This window comes from Rhagoletis pomonella, unplaced genomic scaffold (genome assembly GCF_013731165.1).
Source record: "Rhagoletis pomonella isolate Grant_MI unplaced genomic scaffold, Rhpom_1.0 Rhpom_scaffold_00196, whole genome shotgun sequence".
Lineage (NCBI taxonomy): Eukaryota > Metazoa > Arthropoda > Insecta > Diptera > Tephritidae > Rhagoletis > Rhagoletis pomonella.
The window spans coordinates 56534-73518 of NW_023458750.1; the positions used below are offsets into that span (position 1 = coordinate 56534).

Below are 16985 nucleotides of genomic sequence, written 5' to 3' on the forward strand. Positions count from 1 at the left end.
AAGTTCGTCCTTGTTTTCTGTGGAAGTTTCAAAAGTAAGCGTAGTACTTCTTGCGGCAGTTATATTTAATTAACCACATATCCACTTGATCCTTTTTTATTTAGTCATTATTTCTGCTTACGAGTAAAGCATTTTCAGTCTTACAGCTTTATTTTTTATAGTCATTGTTGTTGTTGTTGTAGCGGCTAAAACAACCCCACCCAGTTCGGCTGATATCTCAGCCGTTGTCGTCGAGTTCCACTAACGGCAGCCCCAAGAAGCTGCAGCCTCTATGGGGTCGGTCCACAGGGACGTAGGAAGGTACTAAGCGTAATTTCTTTATATGAATTCTGAATATAATATTCGTGGCTTCTTATTCGTGGTAAATATGTATGTATAATATATAGTTTGGAAAGTGTAAAGAATGGTACCATATTCCGAATCATTTTCCCGAAATTAAGAAAAATTATCAAAACGGTAAAAAACATTTGCGGAAAGAAAAATTTTTGTAGAACTCTCTTATTCATAGGAGGGAACCGAAAATCCGATCCTGGGCCTTTGGCATATCATGAATACGAACTGAGTTCTAGAGGCTGTTCGGTGCAATGTTATCGAAGCAGAACCATTACCGAAATTTATAAATTTTTTGTCGCAGCGCGTAAATGACTTATAGAATGCGGAGAAGACCCTGCATGATATTACTATAAAACATTTCTTCTAAATTTTTAGTTTTTAAAATAATATTTTCTTAATTTATTACAACCAAAGTTATGTAAATATGTATTACTAATTTTCCTCCCAAACTAACAAAAATATAAAAAACTGTATATTGAAAACACAAATGTCATTCGACTTACGGCATGTGAATTTGTGGTTGCCACATCCAACAAATTGTACTTATTGATCAATATTATTGAAGATTTGACGAAGATTTAACTTAAATCTACCGCCTTTCGAGATTTAATTTTATATGGTAAATCTCAAAAGATTTAACGCCAAATCTCGTCAGAGGGCTAAATCTTCATTAAATCTCAAAATGGAGACATAGTATTAGCCTACGCATAAACGTAGTATCAGTTTCTTTATAAAATAGTGCGTGAAAACTTTGCCAAATTTGAAAAAGGGCGAAAAAATTAACACAGAAAATACACACAGGTCTCTTAAGTTTTCTAAAAGTTTATATACATATATCATTCGAAAGGTCTAAACTCGGTATATAGTCAACTGAGTTACAAGCTTATAAGTGTGAAAAACCGGTTTTTAACAGTAAATCAAGATTGTGTGGGTGTGTGACCAAAATTTCGTATCTTGATTCTTACTTCACTCGGCAAAACCTACCTGAAAAATAACATGACTTACCATGTATTTTTACTTCATTATTTTTTGTAGCATTGGGCTCTAGAGCACATAAATTTTTCCTTTCTCTATTTAATTTAAAAACTTATTAAATATAATAAAATAACACTCAAGAAAAAAACATATAAAAATATAACGAATACTCAAAAATAATTACCTACATACATACGTAATTTTTTAGTATTTGTTATTATATCTGATTTCTTCTTTTAATGGTAAATGAAATGATTATTTCTTAATTGTTTCTAAGAACATTGATTACTGTTTATTTGAATATTTGAAACAAAATAGTTAATCATTAACATTTAAACAAACACCAAATCTTTTTTGCTATTCAAAATCGAAATAGATAGGTTTAAAATTATTCGATTCTTTAAATTTCTTTTTAAAGATGTGAAAACAAAGGCAAATAAACCATCAGGTAAAATATTCTTTTGTGCATTTAGTTGTGTCCTTGACCTCAGACGCTATATTTCTCCATGCCAAACTAGTCATATCCTACAGTAGTTTTTTTACGGTATAGTTCCATAAACATGGTTTTTTTTAAATTAATTCGACAAAAAAAAAGGTTGAGGATGATGATTCCGCCTGTGAAACGATCAGAAAACCGTATCGCACGTGCGATACGCATGCAATATTATATCGCAGCGGTGTCGCACGTGCGATACGCATGCGATATTATATCGCAGTGGTGCCGCTGTCGTGGAAGTGTGCACAGTTTTCATCGCTTCCTACCAATTCCCACGTACTCAGCATGACGATGTCGCATTCTTATCGTATCGCATATCGCAGCGCATATCGTATCGCTCTAATGTGCACCGTGCCTAAGTGTAAACTGGCACTGAAAAACTGGCCCTTAAGCTGATGCCAGATAAAACTTTGTAGCTTTGCGTGACATTTATAGCTTTGCTAGCAAAGCGCCAGACGCAAAAGGTACGCCACAATGAACGCCAAGAAAACAATTTTATACTGCTATTTTACTGGACAAAATTGTTGTGGATTTTATATATTTTGCTTTGAAAATGTCAGCAATGTAATTAAGCTTTACGTTTCTGTATGAAAACTCGAATTTGGACGAAACAATATATTATAAATATTAAACCGGATGATTGGCAAGGCGCGCAAAATGATGGGAGTTGCAGCTTCAAGGATCTATGTGGCATGCTTTATGCTTTTTCATACAATTCATCTTATCTGTCAAAACGAACCTGTCACATAAAGCCAAGTAAAAGTTTTATGTGGCATCAGCTTTAAGGCCCGTCCACATACAACTTTGGAGTTGCGTTGGCGCTGGCGTCGCTTTGACAGCAGCGCGAGTAACGCCCGTCTTTGCTACAATGAAAGCTTAGCAGAGAATACTTTGGTCACTAAATTAACATACTAGCAGCAAATAAATCAAAATTTTACATCAATAATTGCATTAAAAAGAGGGATGCCGTTTGGATCTAAATAGATCCAATTGGATACATTTTTAGACAAATTTTTGCGGGATACTTATTTTTTCCGGTCAGTATAAATGTGGATACTTTTTTAAATAGGCCAAAATTTTATATTTCCGATAAATTTTTTTTCGTTCAAAAATCGATTTTCATTAAATATGGTAGAAAGCATTACGTTTTATAAACGTATAAAGAACCGCTACTTAAGCGTGAAATTAAAGCATTTTATTTTTTGTGAACGAAGCAAGGAACATATGAAGAGATCTAACCAAAATAGGTATAAGCGCAATTGCGTTAACTAGCTTAAAAGGATGCTTTAAGCAAGATCTTAATAAACATATCGTCGTTTAAGGTACAAAACCGCGTATCAACAAAATGCAAAACCGCGTATCAAGATAATGCAAAACCTCGTATGTGACGTTGCATAAATTATTTTCTAGAGAGTAAAAACACTTATACTTCAAAATGGTTCTCTTTTTTATAAAGCAATCGCACTTCTGGCTAGTATATTTCAGGACGAATGGATAAGGATTGAGCCAAGAACTTGTGTGAGCAAATCTAATTTTTGGCAGCAAACGTTAGTTAAGCGGTTTTGCAGAATGACGATACGTGGTTTTGTACTTTAAACGACGATATATATAAAGTAAATTACACTCTTTCTGTAGTAATCTCTTTCATATCACATATTTTCATTTGTTAATTTAAAAAGAAAGAAGATTTCAATGTAGTTTAAAAAACTAAATTTGATTTATTTAAGGAAACTTTTATGAATTTTACTGAAAAAATTTAGTTTATTTGCGCATATTGAGAGAGGTAACCAGATTCCTCTTTTAATGGGTGCAAATTTGCACGCCGTGATATAAAATTAATCATTGCCTGTTTACTTTTACACATAAAATGTTTAAAATAAAGTAATGTTTATTATTAGTAGGAAATCTATTTGTAGTTTGAAAATTTTTGCAATTTTAAACATTCTATATATGTGTATTAATGTGCATATTTTAAAGATCTCAAGTTCAAAATCAAATACTGAACATCTTATACGTATATTTATACAGATTCTTGTTGAAAAATAGATACTTTTCAGTAGTAGTTTTACATGCTCTTTTTAGAGTGTACATGCTATTTTTTATATTTACTTTGCAAAATACTTATGCACAAAAAATGTACTTAATAAATTGAAATTACAAATGTTTGATTTTATGCACATGTATTCCAAGTCCTTAGGATGGGTTAAATTATGTCTTTTTCATGAAAATGTTTGGTTTTCTTACAAATTATGAGATGTAGGTAGGTAGGTTGTCGCGGTCGTCTATAAGACACACTTAGGCTCAGGGCCCATTGTGATGCCGCATGTTGGGTCAGCAACACCCAATCCCTCCTAATACCATTTTGAACGAATTTTAGAAGATCCCTGATTTCGACGCATCTAAGGTCCTCCAAGTTGTCGAAGAATTGCCTACCGAGAGTGGAGAGTCTTCGTCTAGATAGAACAGGGCATTGGCACAACAGGTGCAGAATCGTTTCCTCCTCTTCTTCATCTTGACAACTTCTACAGAAGTCATGTGAGCGTAGGCCAAGTCGATAGGCGTGCTTGCCAATTAGGCAGTGTCCTGTTATGACGGATACTAATAATCTAATATTGGACTTATTTAGACTCAGTAGTAGGCCAGTGCGTTTGGCGCTGAGCACCGGCCATAATTGTTTGGCAGTTTTGCAGTTTATTTCGTCCTGCCACCTTTCGTTCGCTACTTTAGTGAGCCTTTCGGAGATAAGTAGCTTACAAGTTTGCAAGGGTATTCCTATTTCGTCATTTATATCCTCAAAAGGAAGTTTCGTGCCAAGTCGCGCCAGTTCGTCGGCCTTACAATTCCCCTCTATGCCGCAGTGTCCCGGAACCCATATTACCTTTGGGCGAAATGACTCAGCCATCTCGTTAAGAGATGCGCGGCATTTCATGGCTACCATGGAGGTTGGTATGAGATGTATATGTAAAAAAAGAAAATTGGATACATTTGGATACATTTTTGGCTTGGTTAGGGATACATTTTCTTGAGACGGCGCGGCAACACTGATTAAAAACTATATTTCTTGCCCGCATTTGATTAAAAATGAAAATTAAATCACATAATTTTGATTATTTAGAACAGCTGACGAACGACGTGCGCGAAAAGTTGAGAGTTGGCCATCTTTCTGCGTTGTGTTGGCGTTGGCGTTGCCAAACTTTGGTTATATTGAGACTTTCATATAAATGCATGTATTCATAGTCAGCTGTCGAGGCGACACCAACGCCAACGCAACGCCAAAGTTGTATGTAAACGGGCCTTTAAAGTCACAAAAACAGGATCGTTTGTCAATCTCTAGTTTAAAGTGGGCTTGTTCGAGTTGCTATCACAACCGCAGCATTGCGCGAACCATTAAAGTATCACGTTCGTTGTGAATTTCTAACGAAGTTTTATCAGTTGGGCAGTTGCAGCAGTGATGTAAATTTCTATCACCGCTGCAGTATTGCCGCTTTTATTACATGCCTCGAACAGGCCCACTGTTATAATCCGAAATACGCATTTTTATGTGACGAGTTGCTCGTTCACGACTGTTACGATTCGATCCCAGTATCTTTAAAACCACTTGCTGGTTGCCGTACAGAAAAATTTCGATTATCGATAACTCTGCAGCAACTTGCGATAGTTGCTATTCGTAAAACAAATTTTCTTCCCAATTGCGTTGCTGGCAGGCAATCAACCGTCGTTGCGTTGATATCCATAATCGACCCATTGTTTATGAAATATTTCATACCCGCATATCTACACAAAACAATTGTTGAATACCTGAAAATATTGACCGTGTTACCATTTATACATTTAATCGCGGTAGTAATGTTTATTAATAAAATTTACTTGTTACAAAATGATCGGCAATGTGCCGAATAGAGCTGTTAATAGAAAAGATGACCAGTTAAAACTGAGCATAAGGTGTTGAGAAAATTATAAAAAAGAAGCGTTCTTCAAAGTTCACCCAAAAAAGCATAACTTTATATCACTCAAAGCGTCTACACTGCGTATAAGATGATCTGTTTAAAGTAAAATAAAACGCATTAAGGGCCGTTTTCATCATCTCTGGTTAACACAATATACCGGGGAATCGATAACGATGTTTAACGGGGAATTAGTGTTAGCCAGAGATGGCGAAAACGATCCCAAGTATAGTGTATGTATGTACATATGTATATTTTGTATTTCATTTAAGGTTTTAATGCATAAGTTTGCCTTCTTATAATTTACTGCCTTCACAATATACTTTTTTTAATTTTTCTAGGCTTGGCATTTATTTTATGTTTTTTCCAAATCACACTTTTTTACCAATATTTCTTATAACATAATTATATTTATTTATATGCAACTAAGAAAGTTAATTAAGTAAGTTTATGTACATTTATAAGTTAATAAATTAACTGTAGATCGTTACCTTAATAGAGAAAAGCCCGATCTCACATCTTCGTTGAAATACAAAAAGCCATAACTTAACTGATTATGATGCATTTCATCGAACTACTAGTTCCCATATCGTTTGATGCAATACAAATTTTAGTCAGTTATGGATTTTTTGCATTAAGGTAACGATATGCACATATTTTCTTAGATTAAGAAAACTTAAATATCACAGATTTACTATTTTTACACATTTCTTGTAAACTTTTTTTAAATGCTAGCAGTAAAATTAACAAATACAAATATTTGGGCCGTTTGTCCCATCTCTGGTTAATTTAACATCGTTATCGCCTCCCTGCATCTGACGTCTGATCCATAAAGCTGTAGATCTCTTTAGTTAGTGTTAACTGGACATGGTGCAAACGGGCCTTAAAAGATAATTGCAGAATAAGGGCCAGTTTCTCAACGTCCGGTTAACACTAACTGCAGGTTAAACATCGTTATCGACGTGATAGACTCCATAGCATATAACTAGGAGTCGATAACGATGTTTTACCTGCAGTTAGTGTTAACCAGACATTGATAAACTGGCCCTAAGAGCCATTTGCTCAAAGCCTGATTGACACTAATCTCCGGTTACTATCGTAACGTCGATAACGATGTTTTACCGGAGATTACTGTCAACCAGGCGTTGAGAAAATGGCCCTTAATGCTACTTAAGTGAAGAGAATTACATCCATACTATAAGTAAGAGATTTCGAGAAGAAAAAAGTGCACATACACGTTTTGTGGGTTGACAACATCTATGGACTGCTCTTACATAAATATTTTTATCAGATTTAATACACTATCTGCTAAACGCCTAAGGGCTAGTTTCTCAATGTCTGGTTAACACTAACTACAGGTTATTTGTTATGTTAGGGAAACTGTCGTGAATTATAGCATTCTCTACAATAAGGGGAATTAGATCGCGATATCGGGAACAGATTTACATATCTAATCGTGTTCTAACGTTGAATTCTAATTGGTTTCAAATGTCTAGAATTTTTCTAATCATTCTCTAATCAAATTCTAACATAGTTCTCTCACCTTACATTATATTCGAATTCGGATGTAAAATCCAATCGTTTCTCTAACGTTAGAGAATATGTTTGCTGGGGCGCTGCAAATTTTTAACTTTTATTTACATCATTTTCCATTGGATGGTAGCTGAAACGTAGTTTATTTATGATTTGAAAAATCAGAAATTGAAAGGTTTCTTTATTTTTAATTAAAACTCTTATCCACACTTTCAGTACGATCACTGAATACATCGTTGAACGATTCTACGTAATAACAACAAATGCGTCCGTTCGTAGCAATTTGGATTAAAGTGATGACATTCTCGTAGATTTCGCAGAAATCGGACTACGATTGATTCAGTGATAGCCCCGATTATATTCTAAATTTGATTCGCTACCACTGTCTTGCAAATTTACAGCTTTGTTTAATATTCTAGATTTTTGGAATGACGGATGCATATTTGCGTGTTCTTAATAACTAATAAGGTTAAAACCACGTTTTTATGCTTTAACGTTGTTGCTGCGCCTGAAATTGCTGCTGATCAGCAATGAGCCTAGTGAATGTCGTTGGCAGCGCACCTACTTGCCGCATGGGCAAAAGGTCGTTAGCATTGCAGATTTGTATCTGCAGGCCAGAGAGGGGAGCCGGCGCATGCTTCGGCGTCACTGGCGCGCTGCCCGCTGGCGCAATTGAACGTAAGTTTGTTGTATTGATGGTGCTGTAAACAACATTATTCGCACCTGCCTGCTGTTGTCCACTTGTAGCTACTGAGGCGGCAGCTACTGCGGCTGCCATTGTTGCCGCAGCCACATTGCGATTCACACCGTTTGCTTTATCCTTGCCGTGGCGCTTGACATGCTTTGACAAATGGTCACTGCGCATGAATTTCTTCTGACAGACGCTACATACAAACTTTTTCTCCCCGGTGTGTGTGCGCTTGTGTCGCGACAGCTCGTCCGAGCGCGAAAAGCGCTTTTCGCAATTTTCCCACTTGCAGATGAACGGTCGCTCGCCAGTATGTACGCGTTGATGCGCTTTCAAATGACTGGATTTGAAGTAATTTTTGCCGCAGTTTGGGTATTCGCAAACGTAAATGCGTCGTCGCTCAGCAGCAATCTGCGCGGCAGTCATTTTGTGCACTGGGGTTAAGTTGGGTGTTGGCGCTGCGATTTTTGCTGGGCTAGCTGTGACATTTTGCATCATAGCGTTCAGTACCGACAATTGAGGGGGAATGACTGGAGCAATTGTTACTGAAGCATTGCTCCCTGTCGACGCGGAGGGAGACGCTGACGGCGTAATATAAATACTTTTCTGTGCTATTACTTGATATTGTGGCGGAGAGGAGGTGTATTGTTGCTGCTGCATGGATGCCGCTGAGATTGAAACAGAGGGCAGAGTGCAACGTAATTGTGGTGGGTCCATAAGAGGTTGAGATTTTAACGGTATGTCTGTTTGCTCGTCCTCTGGCTGCCGCTGATTCGGCACAGACGATGCCGCTGAAAAACTGCCGCAACGCGTGCGGTTCATTTTGAATTTCAAGCTGCGCCACACATTTGTTTGGCTGCAGTCATCATCGGACGTTAGTATAGGTACTTTTGAGGCGGATGTGCTACTGGTGGTGGTTGCGATGGACGCAATAGAGGCGTTGGAAATGGTCGAAGAGCAAGAGCTCTCGTCGATGGTGGAGCAAATGCCAAAGCTATTGACGTGCATAATAACACTGACTCGCTGAGATTGCGGCTGTCCTTGTGAGCGCATATGTTTCCGTGTTTCTGGAGGTGGTGTGAGTGTAACTACGGGCTGTGGCAGCTCAAAGCGCTGCTTCTTGCAAGGTGGAGTTTCAACATCATCCTCGGTGTCTGAAGGATTTGGTGTGATAATTTCTTGTTGTTTCTTTTGTTGTTTTTGTTGACTGAGCTGCATATGCAGTTTTGTTTTGAACATGTCCTCATGTAAATGCTGTGCTGATGGTTTTTCATCCTGCAAAGGAAGATAGAGTCAATTATCAACGATTTTAGCAGGGATCGCAATAAAATTTTACTATTCGATTAATGTACCAAGTTATTATTTGGAAGGCAAACAAAAATAACTGCGGGTAGTTACAATATATTAATATCAGATTAATTGGCATTTTCGATTTACTTTTGCTTTTGATGATAAAGTAAAACTTATAGAAAAGAATTCATCTACAACTTGTGATTAAAATAAGTTTGTAAAATAAGTAAATTTAACAGACGTTCCACGGGAGGAAAGTGGCATTTCATTCATTTTTGAGAACAAAATTTGTGTTTAAGGGGCAGATAAATTTTAAAAACTACTTGAGAAAACGGTCCTAAAAATAAACTATTCAAATAGAAACTTGGTTCTTCTTAAGGACATGCATAATCATTCCTCCTGAGCCTTTTGGAGCGCAGTATATCGTCGCATAGTGGGGTAATTGATATCGATATTGGAGATTAATTCAAAAAATGAAATTCAATGTACAAAGAAGTTTTTAGTACCAAATGAAAGTATGTAAAAGTCTACATTACTATGTAATCAAAAATTTACCGTTTTCTTGCAGTATACTCTTAAAGTCGTCGCTTTTTCCTTTTTATGAGCGCAAAGTGATAAACGTGATTTAATATTTTGTGTTTCCAAGCTATTTCTAAATTTTCTTTAAAGATAAATCAAAAACGGCGATGAACTTTCTTGTTCAGGTATTTAGGCAATACAAAGTGATCTTATTTTTATTTTACTATACTTCGAAGTATTTTATTTTTTTTTTTATAGAAAGGATAAAATTATATAGATATACATAGCCATATAGTGGTGAAGTAGGTGGGATCAAGCAAAAGTGTGAATTGTTACAGAAACGAGCTACTGGTTAGTGAAATATGCACGAAATTCTCGAGGTAAAAAACCAAATATAACAAGTGTAAAATAAGTACAAAACAAACAAGAAAGTAATATTGCTATTGTCTTTGTTGTTTGCTCAGTTACTATTTATTTATATACTAGCTTTTACTTGCGGGTTTCACCCCACGTCTTTATACAAATATGAAAAATAATTTATGTAAAGACGTTGTATCTTATTTCTGCTCTAATTTTACTATAAGGGAATACTGAATGACAGTTGTATAGCTTTATGTAATGAAATGTAATAATAACTTTTTGGCACAGCAGGTGCTTTTATTTACATTAAAATATCTCCAATAAATAATATATCGTCATTTAAAGTACAAACCCGCGTATCAACAAAATGAAAAACCGCGTATCAACAAAATACAAAACCGCGTATCAAGATAATGGAAAACCGCGTATGTGAGGTTGCATAAATTATTTTCTAGATAGTAAAAACACTCATATTTCAAAATGGTTCTCTTTTTTTTATAAAGCAATCGCATTTTTGGAAAGTATATTTCAGGACGAATGGATAAGAATTGAGCCAAGAGCTTGTGTGTGCAAATCCAATTTTCGGCAGCAAATGTCAGTTACGCGGTTTTGCACTTTAAACGACGATATGTATGTAAGTAGTATTAGAAATACCAATGTTGTAATATTAAAATTTTAGCTATCTATTTTCTTTGGAATAATAACTCTAATATTATTTCACAGCATGTTTTTAATACTGCAACGCCTCTATTAACATAAATGCATTTTCCAATGCAATTATCATAGATTTTATTTTCGATAAAGTTTTGGGTTTTGCTTTAAGGAATTATTGTTTATTGTCATTGCAAAAGCTAAGCGAACTGGAAACTGAGTCCTGTAAATTCGAAGGGCATATCGGAAAGAATTAAAGGGGCCATGTAAATTGTGGTTCTGAAGTTATGGCTAATACAAAATTCAACGCCTGTGTTATGCGCTACGCCCCCTTTTACAAACTCATTTATATAAACCAGTCATGCCCAACGTCGGCAGAACTCCATAAGCAAGTGCCCTGCGCTGGCAGAATTCTATATGCAAGTGCCCTGCGCTGGGCATGACTGAACATACCTTACTATAAGCACCTATGTACCATAGATATGTCTGCATACCAAATTTCAAGTTTATGTGACTTTTCAGAAGTTATGGCTGATATGGCACCCTCTTACAAACTCATGTATATATGCCTTACTATAAGCACCTACCATAGGTATGTCTGCATACCAAATTTCAAGTTCGCGTGACTTATCGTTCCGAAGTTGTGGCTGATTAAAAATTCCACGCCTATGAAATGTGCCACGCCCCCTTTTACAAACTCATTTATGTATACCTTACTATAAGCACCTATGTACCATAGATATATCTGCATACCAAGATTCACGTTTATGTGACTTATGGTTCCGAAGTTATAGCTGATTAAAAATTCCACGCATTTGGGATGTGCCACGCCCCCTTTTACAGACTCATTTATATATATACCTTACTAAAAGCACCTACCATAGATATGTGAGTATGGAATTAATTTCATTTAACTCGACACCAAGTTCCAGTACTCTACCACAAATATTTTAAGAGATATACAACATGAAAGTTTTAGTTAGTATGGGAGGTGCCACGCCCCCTTTTCCAGTAGTGCCGATTTTTTTCTATGTCTATAACCTTCCCGGGATAAAAACAAATAAGTGTGCAAAGTTTCGTGCGATTCCGCGTCGTAGTTCATTGAAACATTCACATTGAGATATATACTAACAGACCCGGCGAACTTCGTCCCGCCCAAAATTTATTTTTTATTCAAAAATTTGGTACAACTTCACCAAAATTCACGTGGGCTTAATTTCCTTTGAGAAAGAGCAATAATGGCCGCGGGCGTTATTTCTCAAAGAAAATGAAATAATGCCCGCTTGATTTATTTCATAAAAAAGGAAATAAAGCCCGTGAGTAGTATTTTCTGTGGCTTTATTTTACTGAAACATTCCAATTATGTATACAGGCATACATCTGCATAAAATAGAACTATTTTAAACGAATTGCTCTCTATTTTTGCATACAGTGTAGTTCTGCGTTAAATTCCCTTCTGCAGTATACGCATAAAATCGAACGGTATTTTTGCCAATAACTGATAATCGAATTATTGGAAGTTAAATGTAAATTGTTACTGTTTTAAGCCTTCAATTCGATGCGCATATTTGTTCTCAGCGTCTTAGGTTTTTCAGTAGTGGCGCGCAAACGCGGACCGCCGCAGTTTAGCGTCAACAGGCTCGCTTGCCCCCCGAACTCAATGAACGTCAATTTAACACAGCGAAAGAGTTAAAAGTGGCAATACAGCGAGAATGGGCTACTATCAGCATGTCCACTAGGGTGGGCCAAAAATGCATGTAAAAAGTAAAGTCGGAATTTTTATGCTTTCACCCCCTAGGATTGTTCTATACCGAAAAAAATATACCCTTGTTTTTTTTTTTTATTTTGAAATCTATAATTTATATGTCTGCCAAAAACCCACAAAAACCCCGAAAAATGCAATGGGGGAGCAATAAAATATCGTTAGTAATAAAAAATGGTTAAATAAACAATTGGGTATTATCATTGAAAGTCTCCTAAAGAGAACCAGAATTTTCCGATCGAAAAACCTTGATTTTCAAGAATTCTATACCATTTCTACGAAAAATCTTATTTTTCCCATATAAATCAAAGGCGAAATTTTTAGTACTTGCAGATATTAAAAAATAATGTATACAATTAAATACATATCTGCACAGATTTATAAAATTAAATTTTGGTTTATTAAATTTTATAATAAGTAACAGCTTAGGGCCAGTTTTGCAGTGCCGGTTTAAACTTAGATCACGTTACCCAGCAAACACATTACATAAGATAACTAGGGCAATTCTAGATAACTAGGGCAATTCTTTAAGACGATGAAGTTAGAGAACTGCATTAGAATTCGATTCGAGAATGATTAGAGAAACAACGCAAATTCAAATAAATATAAATAAGCGAAATTCCAAATGAATTAATCAAAAACTACTTTCAAGTTCAAATAATTCATTATTATTTTATTGCAAATACATTCAATACAAATTTTGCAAACAAAGAGTTTTATTTAATAAAGCAAAACAGCAGTTTGAAATTCACATTTGAATCCCATTAGAGATCAACATTAGAATTCGATTAGAGAATTCCTATTTTCTCGAGTCGAGAACTATGTCCCATTTTTGTTGAGATCGCTAAGATTCTCGATAGTTTTTCGACTCGTTCTCTAACGTTTGAGAATGGAGAATGTGGCTCGTTCTCCAATCATTCTCTAATCGATAACTAACCTCAATGTTTGCTGGGTAACTGCATTTAGATTGAACAGCGCCCCACAGTGGTCTGAAATCTAAATCTAGGTGGACAAAACTATTTGCTCAAAGACGCCTTGACACAATTTGAAGCAACTGTGTTTCTATATGTTTTTTGGGTCACTGATTACTGAAGTCAGATTTTAAAAATTCAAAATGGCGCACAGTGTATTATTTCCATATTCTAGAAAATATTAATTAAATTATTTTATGCCGCCAAATTTCAAAACAACGTTGACAATGTTTTCAGAAATGCCTGATTAAGACGAAACAACAAAAACTACAAAATTTAAATCAAAGTGTAGGGCGGGGACCGGGTTTGATTTTGAAAATTACCGAGCCCAATAATATTTAAACTTGTATATTTGAAACTGAATCTTAATGTTTAATTTGTCGGTGTTATGTGATTTAACAATTGCTAAAATACCATTTTGGTCTTATATTTTAGGTATGTTCTTTTTAATGAATATACATTTTTGAAACAATTGCTAGAATACTCGTACCATTTCGGTCTCATTTTTTTAGGTTTGTTCTTTTTAATGAATACACATTTTTGGAAATTTAGTAAACTAGGTCTGAGTATTTCATATCAAAGTAAAACGATGCTAACTTAAATTTAATTTTAGCAATTTATTAATTTCATTAGACCCGCAAACTCGTTATGCGCAATTATTCGATACAATTTGTATTTTAGTTTATTTGCCACTCCTCTTAGACTTTAAATAACATAATTTTAACTGCTGGAAAGTGCTGGTTTTGATGAAATTTTCTTTTTTCAGCAATTTTATTTTCTTCGAGTAATTCATTTACATTTTATCTCGACCGAGACAAATTTTTGTATTATCGCTTTTAAATAGAGAAAGCTTGATTCAACACCTTTCCAATAGTACCCCGTTTTTGTAAATCAAGTAAGAAATTTTGAACTTATAACGGAATTTTGTTGAGCCAACTTGATTCTTTTATCGATATTTCCCACGCCCATAATTAAAAAAAAAATATTTTTAAGTCCATTTCTATCAGTTTATAATTCCTTGTTATAAGAAAATTCTAAATATCAATTTTGGACATTTTAGCTTTTGTAGTTAGTTAAATATTTCAGCTTTTGCCTTTTTGAAAACTGCAGTTATATAATAGGGTGGCGTAACAGTAACTCTAAATGACAAATTTTTTGTAAGAAGTTTCGCCTATCTTATAACGTACCTTGTGCAAAATTTCACTAATCTATCTTCAATAGTTTTCGACTTACAGAATTAAAAGCAGCTAGATGGGTAAAATCTTACAATGTGAGGCGTATCCAATATGGTGAATACAAAAATTAAAAAATCAAGGCTTTTTGATAAAACGTGGCATGCAAACGCTTTCGGGGTCGCTTATTATGAATCTGAAGTCAGATTTCAAAAATTCAAAATGGGGGATCAAATATGGCGAAAAGAAAGAATTAAGAAATCAGTAAACTTTATTAAAACAGGGTATTTTGGGGTTTTTGAGTTCGCTGATTCCGATTCTCGAATCTATGTTTACAATTTTGAAATGGCAATTGATTTGAACAGTCTTTTAAAAGAAAGTGAGTTTGGAGATGGTAATGTCAGGTAATTAGTTTTGTATAGTTAAAGTAGAAAACATTTTAGTGTGAATAACCCAGCCAGCAAAATCATCGTAAACAAGCTCGTAATTGGATATTTTCTCGAAGAAAAACCGGATTAAAAATCGTTTATGATAGCCGTTTACGACTCTTTTTCGAGCACTTTTTCGCTTTAAATTGTGCATCGCCTACGAACAGTCGTAAACGGATCGAAAAAGCATTCGTATGCGAATATTTTTACGTCCGTTTTTTAATTGTAAACGAGTCTCGTAAACGATTAATTTACATTAAAAAAGCGTTTTTCTACACTGCTTTATCTACTGTTTTTGAATGCTAAAAATAAAGGCAATTAATTAATTCAAATTATTGTAGTTCTTTTATTGAATGGAATTATAATTATAAAAATAATTTTTCGCAATGTATGCAAAGTTTTTTACTTGAATTTCTTTCCGCACATTATTTTTTTTTAAATACAGTTAGTATGAAGATCTACTTTCAAATCAGATTTTTGAGAAAAATTCTAAGTGTGCAGTTTTAAATCCCATTATATTTTAGTATAACATAGTGCAAGCTTGAAGTTGCCAGAAAACCGCGTTGATTTTTGGCAATTTTTTTACGCAGTTTCTTCCATGCAAATTATGTGCGACATTGTTTTTTTTTGTATGGAAGAAACTGCGTATAAGAAATTGTCAAAAAACAAAGAGGTTCTCTAGCTATTCAAGCGTGCACTTTGTTATACTAAAATTAAATTTGCACTGTATATGTGAAGATATTTTCAGATAAATAAATATTAACAAACTATCTATTAACAAATTAACAATTAAATAAGAGAGGTTTAATATATATTATAAAGTTGCTGAATTTATTTTTTATCTTTTTTGCCGATAGGCTGCCAATTTTTTTTGCCGGTCGTGTGAATATTGGAAGTGCTTCTTTGATACGGAAATAAAAACTTCTTCGTGGGAGTTAAATTTTTGACGAAAAGCACCTAAGAAAATAAAGTGAAAGATTAAACTCCATTGGAAACCGGAAAATTTAATTAAGTAAAAAGTGGTAATAAATAATATTATGATCCGTACTTCTTATTGCCGCAATCGTTGCCAAACCAATAGCGCTGCTTTTGGTACCAGTTCCCTTCCACGAGAAAAGTTTTGCTACCTCATCTGTAATAATTTTTTTTTAATGAATCATTTATTGACGCTAGTACGGATAAGGCTTCGGATTTCGCACGCCTTTTTAATTGAGAAGCCATATTATCAATAAAACATTAAGTTCAATAACTGCAAAGACCTAATAAACTAGCAAATTAAAAAAATAAATAACTATAAACTTACGAGATAGGGGAATTAAACGTTTAAATCCTTTAGTGTTACTCCGCGCAGCCTGTGAAAGAATTGCAAAACTCGTTAAATTAATTTGTATTTTTGAATTACATATGTAGTAGCTACTGCCAAGAAGTTTAATTATAAAAGAAAGTGGTAGATCGTCCTTGGCGTTTGCACCAGTCTGCCAATAAATCACATACTTAATAATTTTCTTAAATTGAATATTTAACAAACTACTTATAAAATATTGTGATTGAAGAAAAATTGTCAACATAACTAAAATTTTTTCTTGTGCTGACAAATTACTACAAGCCTCTTTCTATTATATTTTTTTGTTTTATCGTTTACGAGCTTTTCTCTAACTTTTTGGCGATACGAGAATCCCTCGTAAAACATAATGTTCGTAAAATGTACGTTTTCTTGCTGGCTGGGAAAATTTAATTTTCATAATCTTTCACACATTAAAAAGCAGAAAACTGAACACGTTTCAAATAGTCGAATTGGTAAGAAATTGTATCAATAATGAGGATTGGGCAGGAGGGTTGAAAGTGTTAATAAAGTTCGTCCTT

General features: G+C 34.6%; 1 protein-coding gene across 2 annotated transcripts in view; it reads right to left on the bottom strand.

Annotated features, from left to right (window-relative positions):
* Positions 1-5980: 5980 nt before the first annotated feature.
* Positions 5981-16985, bottom strand: part of LOC118750288 (Krueppel-like factor 10) — a 36498-nt gene continuing 25493 nt past the window's right edge. For both annotated transcript variants that reach the window (XM_036485013.1, XM_036485014.1), the window contains exon 2: positions 5981-9244. In XM_036485013.1, the coding sequence (XP_036340906.1) occupies positions 7772-9244 (1473 nt within the window). In that variant the 3' untranslated portion in view covers positions 5981-7771. The remainder of the gene's footprint in view (positions 9245-16985) is intronic.